The sequence below is a fragment of the Mytilus californianus genome, unplaced genomic scaffold, assembly GCF_021869535.1.
Source record: "Mytilus californianus isolate M0D057914Y unplaced genomic scaffold, xbMytCali1.0.p SCAF_11, whole genome shotgun sequence".
Lineage (NCBI taxonomy): Eukaryota > Metazoa > Mollusca > Bivalvia > Mytilida > Mytilidae > Mytilus > Mytilus californianus.
Window position 1 is genome coordinate 41,148,623 of NW_026262593.1, and position 19,415 is coordinate 41,168,037.

General features: G+C 32.4%; 1 protein-coding gene across 1 annotated transcript; it reads right to left on the reverse strand.

Annotated features, from left to right (window-relative positions):
* Nucleotides 1–7,643: 7,643 nt before the first annotated feature.
* On the reverse strand, nucleotides 7,644–14,935 carry LOC127720092 (uncharacterized). The gene is made up of 4 exons (XM_052226501.1): nucleotides 14,924–14,935; nucleotides 11,927–12,209; nucleotides 9,075–9,161; nucleotides 7,644–7,794 (listed from the first exon to the last, which is right to left on the reverse strand). Exons 2-4 carry the CDS (start codon nucleotides 12,207–12,209, stop codon nucleotides 7,745–7,747), a joined length of 420 nt encoding a protein of 139 aa, XP_052082461.1. The 5' UTR covers nucleotides 14,924–14,935; the 3' UTR covers nucleotides 7,644–7,744.
* Between the last annotated feature and the right edge of the window lie 4,480 nt (nucleotides 14,936–19,415).

Here is a 19,415-nt window from a genome sequence, read left to right on the forward strand (position 1 = left end):
CGGAAATTTTGCGCCTGCCTCAAGTCAGAAACCTCTAACTCTTGTTAGTCTTGTGTTGTTCGATTCTTTTTTGGTTCGTTTGTATACTTCGGAGTTTAGTTCGGCGTCTATTTCGCTCAACTACTGTACATTATTCTTAAGCTGGAGCCCGTCTTCGGGTGCGGGATTTTCTCGCTGCGCTGAAGACCCATTTGGTGGCCTTGGGCTGTTTTCTGCTTTTTTGTCGGTTTGTTATCTCTTTGACACATTCCTCGTTTCCATTATCTATTCTATCAATATCAATGATGTCATATCTCGTTTTTTTTATATGAATAGAAATAATGTGATTTCGGAATCTTTTATAACAATATACAGCTCGAAGATTTAATCACCAAAATTGAAACTCCAACAAAAAAAGATTCTTAGTAAAAAATCGTGATAACTCAATCGTTTGTAATACTTATAAACCCTTTTTTAATCGGTTTATTATTTTTTTTTCATTGCCTTTGTCAAAATGTCAAAATCATCATTCAAAGTTATATTTATTCGAACAGATTTGGTAAAAAATCGCATTTAATTATCATAAGCGAATAAGCAGTCAGTAAAAGAATTTAATATGCAAAATAGCTTCTTTTCCATGTTTAAGGTATAATTTTTAACGGATGCGAACCTTATTGAAAACAAATACAGTCAACTATACGGTATGGGGTTTTCTCATTGTTGAAGGACGTATTGTTGCCTATGATTGCTTACATCCACTTCATTTGAACTTTGGTGGATAGTTGTCTCATTGTCAATAATACCAAAACTCCTAATTTTTACATATCTTATTAGATAAGCTGGATTAGAAAGCAAACACTGTAAGATTATCTGAATAGTGAACCGTGGTTTTATATATACTGCTGAATGGCATAGACAAACCTGTTATCTGAAAATCTTTTTTAATGACAGGAAATCTTGATTTGCCGGAAGGAGGTTAATGTGTTATTCATTGAATAACCAGGTGGTGAAAAAACAGTCCATCTTAATCCTACATAAAGTCTTCCAATGAGTTTTTGTACATTTTCATCACAAGACATCTGTCGTTTTTCATAATCTCAATGTTCCAACAATATGACTGAATATTTGCGTGTGGTATCTAATTGAAACTCTTCAACAATGTGAAAGATTGTGTAAATATAATTTGCTACACCACCATTAGGTGCTGCTGTTGATCACACAGATGGTTTCCGACTATTCAGAATGACAGTTTCGCCTTGATTGGCTTTGATCTCTTTCAATGCAGAGAAATATTGTTCCTTGGTTCTATTTATTCTTTTCATTATCGAGTTTGGTCAGCATGTTGGACTATTTTACCAGAAGAAGGGAGGAAGATTTTTATGGAAGGTATCGATTATCTTGAGAGAAAAAAATCTACCAAATTTCAGACTGATCATTAGTGCAAGATTGTCCATATTGTACATCTATAACTTGAATACAATCCTTCCATTGGAGATCCGCTGACGGTAAAGCTACAAACCATGCGCAATCACCTAGATTTCTTGTCATTCCCATTTGATCGTTCATCATGTTATAGTACTATACTGGGGAACCATGAGCCCTCTGAAAATATGATACTATAAGAAATTTCTAGCCAAATATGTTGATAGAGTCATATATCTGTTTGCTTGAGTCTTATTCTGAGCATAGAATAAGTACTTATTGATGGAGGCTAATGCTGAATCACATTTCAATATGCCAGCATTAAAGAATTAATTCTTAAACAGTTTGGTTCTACTCTTATCATCAAATCGAAATTTTACATCTAAGAAAATGTGAAAAAAAGAGGCGGAAAATACCAAATGGACATACAAGTTTACAAAATATTATGTAAAAAAAAATAAACTGAAGAACACGAACCCCATCAAAGTCTGGGAGTTATCTCAGGTGAAAATATAACTTATGTTTGGAAATCAGAGTTTTTTTGTTTTCTTTTTTTGTTGTTGTTTTGCCTACACAAGGAACAATTTTGAGTATTAAATTAGGAGCACTACTCATATCATTTAGTTGTAGACAGGAATCAAATGGAAGTCCACGTAAGTATGCTTTTGTTTTAAGAAGTTCATCAAAATCAGCAATTTCATCATTCTTCTCGTTTTTATAGCAGTTCATTTGTTGATTCATCGTAGTCTTTGACAAACTGCGCATTTCTTTCATCTTGTGAGGCTGTATTACTGTTTGAGCATTCTCATAGATCCTTATTTTTTCTGCCAAAAAGCCATCTTCAAAGTAATTTTTAATTATAATATACTTAAGATGCAGAGTTTTTTAATTTTATTAAAACATGTCCTATATATTTAAGTTTTCTCTTGAGCTTCAGAGAAAAACAAAAGATGAGGAAGGAATTCTATGCAATATATCACAAGTCTAATATGGATTGCATGGAGTATTTTCTCAAAGAATGGCCTTCTGCTGCGCCCTTGACAGTCCAAGGATTTTCATGAATGGAATGTATTTCCTCTTCAAACTGGTTTATAAAGTGTTTAAAAAAGTTTTTAAACTCACAAACATTTTATTTATTTTCAGATACTTGAGATGTCTTCTGGTTTCTTTTCATATGCCTATGACATGTATTGCATAAATGATGTTGACCATCAGTAGATGTATACCTAGAAGTACATGTACAGGTTTCTTAAATATCAAGATTTCGATTTTCATACTTTGATTCCTGATGCATAGATATGTATTCCTTTTACATTATTCGTTAAAACAGCAACAGTTAACTCTGGATTAACTTTGATCAGACCTTGAAATGCTTCCATGGATGTTGATGTACATTCTACTCTTTTGGTCATATTTTGGGCTGAATGTCTTTTTTTCATTTTGTTTTTTCTCTTCCAAAAAATGTTAAGTCTTTAAGTTTTCTCACTTCACTCAGTCTTAATGAAACCATCTTTAGTCTTTTCATCAGATTTATTTTTCTAGCAATTTCTTTATGTTGCTTGTTCCTAATCTTTTCTCTTTTTATCAGATCTATTTTTCCATGCATATCCTAATATTGCTTGTCCTTACTTAGGTTTGTTTTTCTTTCTTTCCATGAGATTTATTTTTCATTGCAGTTTCTTTACGTGGCTTGTCCTTAATTATATCTTTTCATTAGATTTTGTTTTTTTTTTCAATTTCGTTACGTTTCTCATCGTTTTTCTTTCCATCCGATTTATTTTTGCCTTACATTCTGCATGTGATGTGAGCTAGAGAATTCACCTTTGCATTTTTTAAAGGCCATTATTTTTCATTCGGTATACAGGTATATGTCTTTGGCTAGCTCATGCTTTTTTTCTTTTTATCTGGTCTTTTTTTTTTCGTAGTTCGAGCATTCGTTGAGAAGGTAAATATTTATACACTAGCTTTTTTTGAAAGTCATATTGCATCTTTAAATCTGTTTCCTCTATTTGTCTTTCAGATGTTCTTGTTCTTTTTTCACTTTGCTTTTCTTCTTTTTCATTTACTTATAGTTTGAAGGTGAGTCTTTTTTGTCCAACAATACTTTTAATGTATTCTTTTTATATATAGAATAACTTAAAATCCCTCATTTCCAAATAAGTGTCCACCGTTTTCCAACAACTGTAATAGACATCTAATCGCTTTCACCTGACATCTTCAGTATCTGTTAATATCTGTTTTCATCATATATACCACAGTTCAATGAGTGATTAAATCTCATATGTCGAACTTGAAATTAAGGATACTGCCAAAAATAAGAGATCTGCTTCATAGTTGATCTTTTGTTCGATATTAACACAGATTGACGACTTCAAACTAGATTCTATGACAAACGTAATTATTATAACTTTCTCATTGTCAGCTGTTCCAGTTCTCAGCAGAAACTATACATTTTGCTTCATTGTATGGCATTTGTGCATATCTAAATCAATACGTAACGCTCGTGCATGTTTACACTGTCATAACTTTTCTGGCTTTATTAACAAAGGTGTGCTTCTCACACAAAAACCGTCAAACAGAGAAAGAAAGACTGAATAAAAAAGAAAGAAAAAAACTTCATTACAAATAAAGCACTCCGTACTTTATTCTGGAAAATCCTTTTGATACGATCTGTATATATACATAGTCGAACAGATCATTCAATTTTATAGACATAAAAATACCAGGTGGGTCTCACCGTCATTTGAGCGGTCTCCGGTAGGTTTTTCACTATATATTTTGAATATCAAACTGGCACTTTGAATGCCCCGTAAACATAGAACACAAAAACTTTACCAAAATTCCTTAGTTGTCATTTGTATCTTTATGCTATCTAAATATCTACATAATTGTATGATGATTGAGCGATCAGGGAGGTCTAGCCATCGCTATATGCACTTTTACCTGAATTTTGATTTTTAGCTGAAAAGTGACAATTTAAACCCTCCATACATATCGAAGATGACATTATTCTGCAAAATCCTTTTGATACGATCTGTGTATATACATAGTCTAAAAGATCATTCAATTTTATAGACATTGAAAGACCAGGGGGTCTCACAGTCATTTAAGCGGTCTCCGCTAGGTTTTCACTATATATTTTGAATATAAAACTGGCACTTTCAGCCCTCCGTAAAGATAGAAAACAAGAAGTTTACCCAAATTCCTTTTAGTGTCATTTGTATCTTAATAATAAATAATTATCTGCGTTATATTATGAAGATTGATAGATCAGGGACAGGGAGGTTTAGACATCGCCAGTTGCTCTTTTACCTGAATTTTCGACGATTTTTAGCTGAAAAGTGACAATTAAAGCCCTCCGTACAAATCGAAGATGACAATGTTCTGCATAATCCTTTTGATACGATCTGTGTATATACATAATCTAATAGATTGTTCCATTTTATTGGCATTTAAAGAATAGAGGGTCTAACCGTCATTTATACGGTCTCCGCTAGGTTTTCACTATATATTTTGAATATCAAACTGGCACTTTGAGGCTCCGCAAAATTGGATGACAAGAAGTTTACCCAAATTACTTTTGCTGTCATTTGTATCTGTATGCTAACTAACTATCTGCATAATATTATGAATTTTTGGAGATCAGGGAGGTCTTGCCATCGTCCTGTGTCGTTTTACCTGAATTTTAGACGATTTTTAGATGAAAAGTGACAATTTAGGCCCTCCGTACTTATCGAAAATGACAATATTCTGCATAATCCTTTTGATACGGTCTGTGTATATACATAGTCTAAAAGATCATTTAATTGTATGGACATTAAAAGACCAGTGGGTCTCACCGTCATTTAAGCGGTCTCAGCTAGGTTTTCACTATATATTTTGAATATCAAACTGGCACTATGATCCCTCCGTAATCATAGAAGACAAGAAGTTTACTCAAATTCCTTTACGTGTTATTTGTATCTCTATGCTAATTAACTATCTGCATAATATTATGAAGACTGAGATATCAGGGAGGTCTATCCGTCGCCCTATGCCCTTTTTACCTGAATTTTCGACGATTTTTAGCTCAAAAGTGAAATTCAAGCCCTCTGTACTTAACGAAGTTGACAATATTCTGCATAATCCTTTTGATACGATCTGTGTATATACATAGTCTAAAAGATCATTCCATTTATAGACATTGACATTGAGGAGGGGGTCTCACAGTCATTTAAACGGTCTCCGGTAGGTTTTCACTTTATACTTTGAATATCAAACTAGAACTCTGATCCCTCTGTAAATGTAGAAGACAAGAAGTTTACCCAAATTCCTTTTGATGTCATTTGTATCTTTATGCTTACTAACTATCTGCATATTATTATGAATTTTGAAAGATATGGGAGGTCTAGCCATCGACATGTGCCGTTTTACCTTAATTTTTGAAAATGTTTTGCAGAAAACTGACAACTTAAGCCCTCCGTGCATATGAAAGATGACATTATTCTGCAAAAAGTTTTCCATACGATCTTTGTATATACATAGTCTGAAAGATCATTCAACTTTTTGGACATTGAAAGACCAGGGGGGGTCTCACTGTCATTTAAGCGGTCTCCGGCAGGTTTTCATTATATATTTAAACTATCAAACTGGCACTTTGAGCCTTCCGTACTTATCGAAGATGACAATATTCTGCATAATCCTTTTCATGCGATATGTGTATATGCATAGTCTTAAAGATCATTCAATTGTATGGACATTAATAGACCAGTGGGTCTCACCGTCATTAATAGACCAGTAATATAATGAAGACTGAGAGATCGGGAAGGTCTATCCGCCGACCTATGCCCTTTTTACCTAAATTTTCGACGATTTTTAGCTGAAATAGACAATTTAAGCCCTCTGTTCATATCGAAGACATTCCATTTGGTGTCATTTTGTATCTTTATGCTAATTAACTCTCTGCATAATATTATAAAGATTGAGAGATCAGGTAGGTCTAGATATAAATGGCACCAAAATTCCTTTTGGTGTCTTTTATATCTCTATTCTAACTAACTATCTGCATAATATTATGAAGATTGAGAGATCAGGGAGATCTAGCCATCGTCCTGTGCCCTTTTACCTGAATTTTCCACGATTTTTAGCTGAAAAGTGACAACTTAAGCCCTCCGTACATATCGCAGATGTCATTATTCTGGGAAATCCTTTTGATACGATATATGTTTATATATAGTCTTAAAGATCATTCAATTTTATGGACATTGAAAGACCAGGTGGTCTCAACGTCATTTAAGCGGTCTCCGCTTGGTTTTCACTACATATTTTGAATATCAAACTGGCACTTTGAGCCCTCTGTAAACATAGAAGACAAGAAGTTAACCCTAATTCCTTTTTTGGGCATTTGTATCTTTATGCTGACTAGCTATCTGCGTATTTTTATGAAGATTGAGAGATCAGGGAGGTCTAGATACAAATGACACCAACATTTTCATTTTGAAAGACCATGGGGGAGGGGGGTTCATACCGTCATTTGAGCTGTCTCTTGTAGGTCATTACAATATATTTTGAATATCAAACTGGTACTTTGAGCCCTCCGTAAACATAGAAAACAAGAAGTTTAGAAGTTTACCCAAATTCCTTTTTTTTGCATTTGTATCTTGATGTTGACTAACTATCGGCACAATATTATGAAGATTGTATGATCAGGGCGGTCTAGATACAAATGACACCAAAAATCCTTTTGATGTCATTTGTATCTTTATGCTAACTAACTATCTGCAGAATATTATGAAGATTGAGAGATCAAAAAGGTCTAGCCATCGCCTTGTGCCCTTTTACCTGAATTTTTGACGATATTTAGCTGAAACGTGACAATATCTTATTTAATTTTTTTTTGGTTTTCCATAATAATTTCTATTCATATTTTTAAACGTTACTAGAGTGATCGTTTGTTTTCGTTTCTAGAAATATCATTTATCAAAGTACATCTTTGGTTACATTTTATTGATAAAAATCTATATCTTATCAAAGACAAATGTGCGATTTACATAAGGGTTTATATTTGAGAACAACGAGAATTTATGACAGCTTAAAGGGGTTATAAAACGATTTCCTACATATCATTTTACTCCTTTTAACTATGACTATCATACTTTTAATTTTAGCGAATATTGAATTTTTTATTGTTTTCAATTATTAAGGAATTTGAATACCGGCCGCTAACTTCACATACATGTTTCGTTGATATAAACAAGGAAAGATTATCATACTTATTTATATAAGCATAACAAACACACGTTAGGTACACACAATATATCTTCTCAGGTTGTCTTTAGTGTAACATTGGTAATTATCTCGCCTATTAGGTAGTTGTTGGAGCAGTAGTGGAAGAAATTGTTGGTGCAGCAGTAACTGAAATTGGAAAAAAAAAATTTCTATTTTTCATCAATACAATCATAAAATTAGATAGTGTATGACACAGATGTAGCGGATTCTTTATACATTTTAGTGTTTTAAAAAATTAGGGGGTGACTATTCAATTTTCTAGACGAGAAAAATACTTTGGAAATGAATGTGTTGACCCGGTTATAACTCTAACTGAATAATTCAAGAGAGTATGAAAATACATATTTTTCCCACAAAAACAGGATATATTCATGTTTAAAAAAAAAAATTTCCGTGAAATAATCATGCCTGACTAGCAACAGGTGAAATACAAAATTCCGTCAACGAAAAAATCTTTCCACTCTTTGCCCTCCCTTTCCCCCTGCAAATTGAAATGAAAGTCACTTAACCGTGATAAACACCGTTGTTCATCAAATTCATCATTTCCTAAATATTGACGTCAATAAGATAACTATCCAAATTTTCACAACCTCATAGCTTCATTCGTTGGAATCCATTATACAGGGAAACGAAAAGATTACGACATTATTGTTTAATGTTTTCTATTATACTTTTGTAAGCTCTAAATTACGCAAATTTCTAGAATTAGTAGCCTTTAGTCGGATAATTTACTGGTATTTTCAATCCGGTGTCAGTTATAAAAGTCCACAGATTTATTTTCGGACTTTAAATGTTTATGTCCTGTATTTACTAGGAATATTCATGTTTTGAAAATGTTGTAATATCTAAATACACAAGGGCTTTTTTCAAACACTTACTCAAATTCATAGTTTTAAAGAAAGATATATGTACTTTAAGGCTATAACAATATCTTTGCTTATTTCTTATCAAATAATAAACGCTTGAAGAAACGCCCAAAACCGCAATTTTTTTGTATTTTCCAGAAAATGTACAAGAAGAACATTTTTAGCTTTAACAAAGTTATGTAGGAAGTAAAACTATTTAATGTTTTTCGGATACACTCAAATTCATTAGATAACGACGAGCAGCATTTGACAAAAATATGTAAAATTTGGAATTTAAGTATAAGTGCCTTCAACAGCAAAACGTAGCAATGAACAATATTTTGGTGAAACGGAAATATGTAAAATTTGTGACCCTACATTTTTAGTATAAAATATAAACATTCTTATAGTCAATTTCCTGTAAAATTTGACAACTTTATGAGTTAGACCCTGCAAGTAAAACAAATACGAGGGATATTAGCACTACTCCTTTACTGAGTAGGACAACGTGATCATATAAGCTAGCCTAAGACAAGTGGGTCAGGTAAGTTTAATACAAACCTATTTGGAGTGGCTGGATTAGCTGGACAATTGGAGCTGCTGGTGCTGCTGCAGCAGCTGGAGCTGCTCGAGGGATGAGTGCCGTCACTACAATAAAAATCAATTATACATATTCAAAATGTTTTAATTGCAATCAGTATAGCGACGGAACATAACTGAAGATTTGTCGTTTCTATACTTAAAAAAAATATGGATGAGTTTATTTATCAAACCGGTACATCAATATTTATACTGCAGAAATCTTAAATGATTACCATAACTTGTTTTTGTGAAAATTTTGATATGGTATACTAATAAATGTAGAAAATATTAAATTTTAGATCAATATCATATTGAAATGAATTATCAAAGGGTTTCCATGTGAGTGTCCAAATTAGGGAACTTTAAGTTATATTTTGTGTACAACACATTTAAAACATTTGTAGTTGATTTTAGATCTTTTCTAGTCATTGTGTGATTGATTCTTAAAAAAGGATAACAAAAATACTAAACTCCATGGCAAATTAAAAAAGGGGAAGTCCAAAAATTCTGACAAAATAAAACGCTGTCAACTAACGGATCAAGTGAAAAACAACTGCCATATTCCTGTCTTGGTATGGACATTTTCCGAAGAAACCGGTGGGTTAAACCTGGTCTTATAGCTAGCTAAACCTCCCAATAGATCAGGGTGTTTAATGAGAGAGAGTTGAAAACTCTCCGACGATGATCCGTTAATTGCTTTAAAAAAAGGTGATATTTTCATTCAATGATAACTGTAAATAATTGTTAATGAGTGGGTGCCTCCATTTAATGATATATTCTTTAATCATGAGTTTTATCTATATATGCGTTTAGTGTCTCCAATATTCTTAACCTTAAACTACCAACCTTATTCATAGAAAGGGTCAAAATTCATTATTTTTGGGGAAATTAAAAAAATTTCAACGTAAGATATGATATAATAATATTTAGTTATACTACGATTTGCAACAGATGTAAACATTTTTATTTAGTAATCTGATTGAGAAAAATTCTAAATCTGAACAAAGCCGATTTCTGGACTTTTCTTTCTTTACCTGTTACTTCAGAAAAAAGTATTCTTTAATTATAAAAGAAGAAAAATTCAATTGTCTTAATTTGCAAAAAGGCAAACATGTATATAGAAAATTAATTTGGTTGAATTTCTTAATTAACAGAGTATTGTCAACAACCCCGTTTTTGGATGAAGCCCTGTGCCAATATTCGCTAATTACCGTCGATGATATAGCGATTAAAATGTGGTGTTTATTAGTATACAAATGACATCTAACTTTTAGAATATTTATATTGTTTCGGAAGATATATGTTTTGATAATTAGAGGCATTAACATTAACAAAAAAGGAAGGCGTTTCAATTTATTGAGTGACTACCAACTGTACTAATGTTTCTTTCAATAATATAGATCTTGTTCAAATAGCTAGTTAATAGTCTCAAATAATCAAGTTCTTGTGATTAATTAAAACCTTGTAATTGTACTTTATGTAAACTACTCTTTTTTTACCAATTTATTTTCTTTATTTTATGATAATGATTATTACAATTATTATTATTATTATTATTATTATTATTATTATTATTATTATTATTATCTAATCTATCTAATTCGTAGTAAATAGAAATAGCAATTTAAAATTTTAGGGCGTCCGGAGGGCTTTTCTTTCTTGTTTTTTATTTCACCAGGAACACTAAAAAAATAAAAAACGCAGGACAAGGTTGTATAAATACTTGAATACTTGGAGAGCTATATGACCAAAAGGGAGGTAAATATAATAGTGAAAATAACCTAAGATAAGCGTGGTTAATTTCGTTTTTAATGATAGGGCAGATAATATAGCGAATCGTATTTAGAATGAGATTTAACACACATTTGAACACTATTGGACATTGACGATTTGAAAATGTTTCCGTTTGATAAATATGGGGCATGGACACATATAGAATGCCGAAAACATGGTTGTGATATTGACATTTTGATATACATTTTAGGTCTAATTTATTATGCGGCTATCTTCTTTATATGTATATTGTTCTATTAAAAATAGAAACGGCATTAAACGCAAGAAAGTAAAGAAAATTAGTGTTCGTTGTAGCCATAGTAGTTAGGGGCAGATATGTCTCCTTTCCTTTGATCTTTGGTGTTAGTTGTCTCGTTAGCAATCATATCATGCCTCCCTATTTTCATATTCATAGTAATTTTAGAACTAGAAATAATGGTAGATAATGCAATCACTTTCAGGTTTCCATTTGCTAGAACAGTTACAAATTTTAGATTTAGTATTGATAAAATAAAAATATGCGATCAAATTAATGAATGTTTATTATAAACAACATACTAGTTGACGTTTATAATAAAAAAAAAACCTTAATGGTCAGTCATATTATAGATTGATTTCCATTCACCAGAATAATTACATATTTTATATATGGTTATACTATCCATGAACAGTTTGGAACATAAATATTTAATATTGTGACTGTACAAACCATGGCAGTGGACAGCGTCATAATCATCATCAGGTGCTGTCGAAACCAAAAATTTAGAAAGATAATTAATAAAATCGTGTCTGTACAACCATGGCCGAATATAGAGAAGAGTTTGGTGACCTTCATCTTGTACTTTTCAAACTAAAAAGTTAGAAAGTCAATACGTATAAACGTTTGTGAGCATAAAATCTACCAGGTCCTAAGAAGAACATACCATCGTGGTCAAATTTTCATTGGGGAAGGGGTTGGGGGTGGGTTGCAATTTGGGTTTGAATATAACATAATTTATTAAAAAGACATTAACGAACGTAAAAAGTAAGTAGCAATTATTTGCTATTGTAGTACTAACATAAGAAGGGTACTAATAACAGAGACAATAACGATCCCAATCCACCACCAAAGCCACTGCTAAATCCACCACTAGATGCACCAACACCGTCTGTTAGTCCATCTTCTTGGATAAGAAAAAACTCTGTTTCAGCTGTATCAAGATCCGGCACAGGTGGAGGTAATCCGCCAAAGGGTAGTCCTATCCCCGGTGGAAATCCTAGTTGACAGCTAACATGAACAGGACCATGCGTTAAGCCAATAAAAACTGTTATGACAAGGATGGTCAGTTTAAAATACGCCATCTGTTAACAACAAAAACTGATTTACATAGGCATCATTACATTTAAATGGAAGATAAGCACATTCAAAATATATAAATGATTGCTTCACTGAAAATACAAACATTATGTATAGCAAATTTGTTCACTTGACACGTTTAAACCACCAAAAAAGACAAACGTTACATTTTTGTCAACAAAGGTGTGTGCCATTTGATAGAATGAAGAAATGACAAACTTACAAGTATCTAAATTAAAAACTTATATCTATTATATTAAATAGGGAGAAAACAACAAGAAGATAAACATGCACGATTCAATTTATGAATAATTTTCATAAACAACATACTAGTAGATGCTTATGATATATCACACTTAATTCTCAATCCCATCATAGATGGATGTTATACACCAGAACAATTGCTTTCGGTTATTGATAATACTTAAAGATTTTCTATCCCAAGAATTTATTACCGTAGCTTTATTTGGAAAACCCTTTCGGAATTATGGGTCGTCTAGGCTCTTCAACTTCGTACTTTATTTGGCCCTTTTTTATTTCGTCGATATTCTGATGAGTATTTGTTTAGATGAAATGCGACTCTTGCGTACAAAATATAAATCCTGATATCTATGATGGGTTTATTGATATATATAAACCTAAATTATTGGGGGGAATGCAAATTCAGAATTGATGCTTAGTGGCCAAATATTTGTTATTTTATAAGAAGGGGCGGGTAGGATAACTTTTTTTTAAACCAATATATCAAATTTACCTACTGCAAATCTCGCTTATTTGGTTTTTTTTGTGCGCTCGATAATTTATTTATACTTTTGTACTCCTGCATTTTGTTTGGAAAAACATTCCCCTTCCACAATATCAAATGGTCGTCTCCTTACAGTCTATAAATGTTTTTATAGCTGTTATCAAAACTCGAAAGGGGCATTAGCTATGAAGTTGACGAAAAACTTAAAAATGAAATGTTTTGTTTTGTTTTACACATTAATAAAAGAAAGGAAAACAACGCATTATAAATTTCGTGAGTCCGACGCGCTTTTCTAGATTATAAATGCTGAATTGTGATAAATTATTTCGCTATGAGCAGTCCGTTTTGATGAATTTTTTCAGAATGAGCGCAAATGCATCGATGATGTATTATTGCTTGCAGGTCAATAATTCAACTCATTTGAATCTGAATTCAAGCGAACTTCAATTTAAATTGGGCTACGCATAGATTAAGCATGTTTAGTTATTAAAAACACAAAATGGTCAAGATTGAAAAGTGAAACAGCCAGCCATCTGGAAGGTCCACCAAAAATTAAAAAAAATAGTTATTCTAATCCACAAGTTTATACAAATTCAATTTCATGAAAGAGGAACCTACTTCACTTAATTCAGAAAATAATAATTCTCTAATTATGTAAAAAAAAATCCTCGTCTACTTTCTAAACACATAATGGACCAATTCGCTCTTCTACAGGAGCTTGTTATTCCAATTTGTTCAATAACTTAATGATTTTAGCAAGTTTCCTCCTACTACTTATCAATGTTTAACATTAGGTATGTTGCATCTAAACAAAGTGCGAACTCGAAGAAAACAATTTAGTTCCTTGCATTTTCTACTTTAAATATATCAAAAGTAACAAAGAAGTATAAATTATCCAAAAATTCTAATATCGAAAAATATTCAACTCATGACCGAACAAGACTGATAGCTCAGTTACGCTCTAGGCGATTTTTTACTCAATGTTTTGTTGGTCACTCATTGATATCCTTTTTAAAACTCTTATTATATGACGAGCTATTCTTTAAGAATATAAGAATCGGAAATAAGTAATAACTCATTTCTTCTTAAAACTCATTTCACAATACAATCACAACTATAAAGATAGTTTGGATATGAATTAAAAGAATGTTATTTAATTATTATATTTGTTTCAGTATTTAATAATTTATGCACTAACTTATTATTGTAATCTGATCGAACTCTGTTTTTAGCTCTGATTGTATGTTCTACGGCCAAATTAGAAATTATTTAGTGCTGAATTACATTTTATCATATACATGTATTTAGTAGTAAATACAGTAGTTTTGAATATTTGATAAATAGCATGCTGTTTAATCCGTATCGCTCAACTTTGATGCACACCCTTTATCACACCCCTTTATCACACCCCTACTCAAATTTCTCATTTATGAAAGTAGTGATTCCGACTGAATTTACATGTAGTCCATGTTTTAATTTATGCAAGCTTAATTCTCAAGAAATATTTTTCCTCAATGGGTCCTAAATGAAACGGTCATTAGGGCGTGACGTCATTGTTTGGCGTGTGACGTCACAGACGTCCAGCTTTCTGGCACACGAAATGCAACTATAAAAAAGAACTCAATAAAATACCATACAAAACACAAAAAAATACAATAAAGAAAATATTTCTATCAACAACAGGACACAAATTGTAAGGTAACCCAGGTGCTTCGGATGAATATTTAGGCAGTTCTTTTAAAGCTTTTAGAACAAGGCAAAAGTAAATCTGAAGGTAACCCAGGTGCTAGGGATCAGAAAGTAGTTCATATATACTCTCCTGTTTAAATATATGATGAAGCGTTGAAAACATGGCAAAATCCGTATCACATGCCGTATCACTCTCGACCAATATCATCCCTCGGGCTTTAAGGCCTTCGGGATGATACGGCATATGATATGGATTTTGCCATGTATTATTCTCTATGTATTTACCTGGATTGTCGCCGGTTGTTCTTTCGTAGGAAATATGCGTTCCCGATGTTTATATATGCTGTGATGAGGAAGTTAAGCCTTCGGGATACTAAAGAAGCTTATTTAACCTTGTACATTTTGATGAAACACGAAAAAGTATAAGTCTCAGTTGATTACTTAATATACCTTTTAGCAAGTATATATCATGTTATTTTCTTTAACGGTTCATTAATTCATCATCGTGTTTGTAGACGTAGAAGTTATAACTTGCATACCTACCAAAGTCGACTAGATTTTCTCAATATCTATTGAAGGTTATTCAAGAGATATGAGCACACACGAAAATCAACTGTTGTTGTTGGAAACCAACGCAAACAAAAATTTTGAAAAAATATTTCAAAGTTAACAACTACTACAATAGCTATCAATTGACAACATCGGCCAAGTTGACTTATTTGTATATTTTATTTCTTCGTTAGTTTGCTGTTTACAATTTTTCTCTATCCAATATAGTTCATGGAAGAAAATAAACTCAAGACATCGTAAAAATTATCATTCAAGGCTAACTATTCTTTTAAGGGGTCAATTGACAATTTCGTCCAGGTAACTTATTTGTATATCTTATTTTCCTAAAGTTTACGTTCCTAATAATTTCTCTCTATCAGTTATAGTTTCTAAACAAAATGCGAAAAGGAATAAAATTTTCGTTCATGCAATTACTCCTATAAGGGTTATTTGTCGATGTCAGCTTTACTTGTTTTTAGATCTCATCTTTATTTTTTTTTACAAAAAACGGCTTTACAAAAGGGAGGCGAAAGACGCCAAAGGGACATTCAAAGTCAAAAATGAAATAACGACGCCATGGCAACATAAATAAAACGACCAAAAGACAAACAACAGTACACAAAACACAAAATAGAAAACTAAAAACTGAGCAACACGAACACCACTAAAACTGCAGGTGATCTCAGGTTCTCCGGAAGGGTAAGCAGATATTGGTCCACATGTGGCACAAATTGTGTTGGTCATGTAAGTTGAAACCCGGTGATAAGTTTAATTCGGTTGGTCGGTCACATTTGGAGAACAGGAGGACGGAGTTGTCGTTACGACGATCTGAACATATCCGACGTTATCTATGAAATAGATATTCTAAAACGGCCAACCAACTCGTGATGGCGTCCGTAAAATTTTCGAGAGGATAATTTCAGCTTCACCACCTTGACCTCTTGGTTTAATAGCTTTCTTATGAACAGCAACCCTCTATCAAAGAAATAATGATAGGAAACGGAACCCATAGAATATCGTTTCAACTAGGAGATATGTACTCCATATGCAGGCGTTGTTCAAATTTTGCTACATAAAAATGGAAAGTTTATAATTGGGAGGCTGAAATCTTTTTGTTTTGTCGTAAAAGTTTGTTCTCATAAATCCATTGTATGTGATCTGATTGTTTAAATCCTTGGAAACATGATTTATTCATTAGTTGTAATTGGCTTTGAATCAGCTGGCTGGATACGCTTCGTGTTGATCTTATAAGTCATGCATTTTCAACTGATTTCTACAGTTTCTGGTTTGTTGTGTTTTTACACCACTGTCTCAGGTTAGGGGAGGGTTGTGCTTTTTGTATGTGCTTTCCAAAGTCAGGAGCCTGTAATTCAGTGGTTGTCTTTGCTCGTTGTCTATCATATATGTTTTTATTAATTGTTTCTAAATAAATTAGGCGGATTTGTTTTTCGTTTAAACTGTTTTACATTTTTTCATTTCGAGGCCTATAGCTTATAGCTTACTATACGGTATAGAGTTTGCTAAAAACAATTTTAGTCTGAAACGGTCATTTTGATTTTAAAATTATCTGAAAGGACTTAGCAATAAATCATTAAATCATTAAATCATTTCAGTCGAAGTAAATTTTCATATTTATTGACTGTGATTACTTCAGTACTGTTCAGACAGTTTGCTTGCAGTGAATTCAATTGATACAATTCAGATGAATTCAAACGATTTTTTAATTTATCATTTTCTCTATAGAAAAACATTAAATCCTTCATTGCCAAATCAGTCTATTTTCTCTTACAACTGTAGTAGATAATAGGCTTTAATAGGCTAAAAGAAAGTATTGGACGCTGAATTATGCTTTGATAGCTTTGCTGGATCGAAAATATTGTTCCCTGCAAATATGACATGGGCCGATTTAGAAAATTCCGCCAACATGTGGCATTCGAATGACATCTTTTGTTTTACACTTGTTGTTAATCTTACATTTCAGTAGTAACTGCTATTTACCTGCTTTATGTTGCTTAATTGGTATCATAACGGACTGAGGAATACGTGCCTACATGCAATAGCTTTTAGTATAGTGCATTTGTTTATCGTGATACACATTATTAACCTTGGATGTAAGTGACCTATTTTTTACAAGTATGGATAATGTGTGCTTCGTCTGTATGAAAAGGAATTTCCAACAGTAAACACCGTTAGATTATTATATGAATTCGAACTCATCAGCTGATTCTATAGGTAATTACTTTTCACACACGAAAACATATTACAAAAACCGTTAGACATTACAACTGTGCCTGTTAATTATTGTTTTGCTTTTTAAATTATGTAATTAGTATTATCTGTAGCCGTTTAGTCATTTATATTGTGAGACAACACCTGGCTAAGGTATTTTCTAAGCGAACAATTCTGATCAGATATTTTAAGAATATTCTTAAAATAAAGATTCAGAACAATCGTTTCAATAATGATGATGCTAGCGTTTTCGGTCATTCATTCGGCTCTGCAGACATTATCTGAACGTTGTAATGCAGTAACAAACAATACAAGATTGTCAAATTACCATAATAAGGGCTTCATAAAATGGACCATGGTACCAGAGATAAAGAAAATCATGGCCGGGTCATGGTACTAGAGAAAGAGGAAAATATGGCCTTTGGGTGCTCTGTTCCACAATTCTCTAAAGATGTACGATTTCGGTAGCGTAGGAAAAAACGGGCAACCCTTAAAAAGGATAGGCGGTTGACCTTACAATGGGCCTCTACAAATGGGCCATGACATCAGAAGTGAAGGTAGGCGTGACTTTTTGTATGCACCGTTTCACAATTTCTAATGTCGTACGATTTTGGAAGCATAGGAAAAGGGGGTTCAGTTCAAACATATAACATTTGAATGAATACAAATTGGATAAGAAATAAGTCAAGCAAACTGATGAAGTCTTCTCTGTTTAACATATTAAACAATAGATTAAATCAGACCATGCTTACATTAAATGTTATTTCATCGTTTGTATGAATTGGACAGAAAATTAAAAAGGCGAAAAAGAAAAAGAAAAGAACAACAAAAAATGGTTGACTTAGATCACGATGTGAAATGTGTGTGCGGTCGTAGTTTCCCTTTTTTAATCAATATGGAATCTGTCCGACCCTTTAATAAACTCAAAAAACGTCTTTAAAGATATTTTCATATTGCTTCACAACCCCAGGTTAATACTTCTACATTTAAAGGATGTATTATGGGGCCATTTAGGATTTTCTTAAAGTTTACTTCGTTTGTCTGAATATAATATACCTTTATAAAGAAATGATTCGAACTGTCACGATACACACCACAGCAGCAAGATAGGTAAGAATTAATATCAACTTGATAAAGATCATAATTTGATTATAACATCGAATTTGGGTAAAAATGATATTTAGTTTATGACTTCCAAATTGATATTTCTTAAGCATATATTTTTTTAATACTTTAAGTTTTGTTTTCACTTTTCCATTTGTATCAGCATCACGGGTTGAATCACCAAGGTTATTCCGTAGACATATAGTTATGATATTAATGATTCATTAGTCAATGCGAGTCTACAGAATGAAAATATTATATCGTTACCATTGAGTTGCTGATATACTATTATACATATACTTTGGTTTGTTGATGGAATTAGATTACTCAAATATTCTGGTACATTATTTTGTTTAATATCATAAAACACTCGAATTGTTCTGATTTCTCTTCTTCCATCTAAAGTTTCTGAATCAAAATATGATTTACCCGGTATGTCCTATAGCCCTAATAATGTAATGTCGACTGGTCTAATAAAGGGCTTCTTAAGTGTGCCGTGGTATCATAGGAAGAGAAAGGCATGGACTTATGCATGCACCATACCACAGACACCCTAGACACGTACAAGCCCGGCAGCATCGGGAAGAGGGGTTACCCGGTATGTCCCATATCTAGCATTAATATGAGCTTATAAAATTGAGCCATGATACCAGAGGTAGAAGTAAGTCCGGGGAATAAAATACTGACGGAAATATAAGCTTATATTCCCTATGAAAATCACTAATAACACTTAAATTATAATGGAGTATACTGACTTTAATATTTATTAAAAATATTATCTCCTTTTTTTGGCAGGGTATATGGCTTCACATTCCCTGTCAAAATAACCAATCGAATTGCATTATTTGCTGGGATATTTCAAAAAAGTATAATAAACAAGTAATCCCAAGAATAC

What these genes read in the sequence shown, in the direction of transcription:
- LOC127720092 (XM_052226501.1), bottom strand. Translation starts at nt 12,209, where the DNA reads ATGGCGTATTTTAAACTGACCATCCTTGTCATAACAGTTTTTATTGGC. An exon ending in GTTATTAGTACCCTTCTTAT is followed by an intron (nt 9,162 to 11,926) that starts GTTAGTACTACA and finishes TTTTTATTGTAG; the next exon opens with TGACGGCACTCATCCCTCGA. An exon ending in AATCCAGCCACTCCAAATAG is followed by an intron (nt 7,795 to 9,074) that starts GTTTGTATTAAA and finishes TTCCAATTTCAG; the next exon opens with TTACTGCTGCACCAACAATT.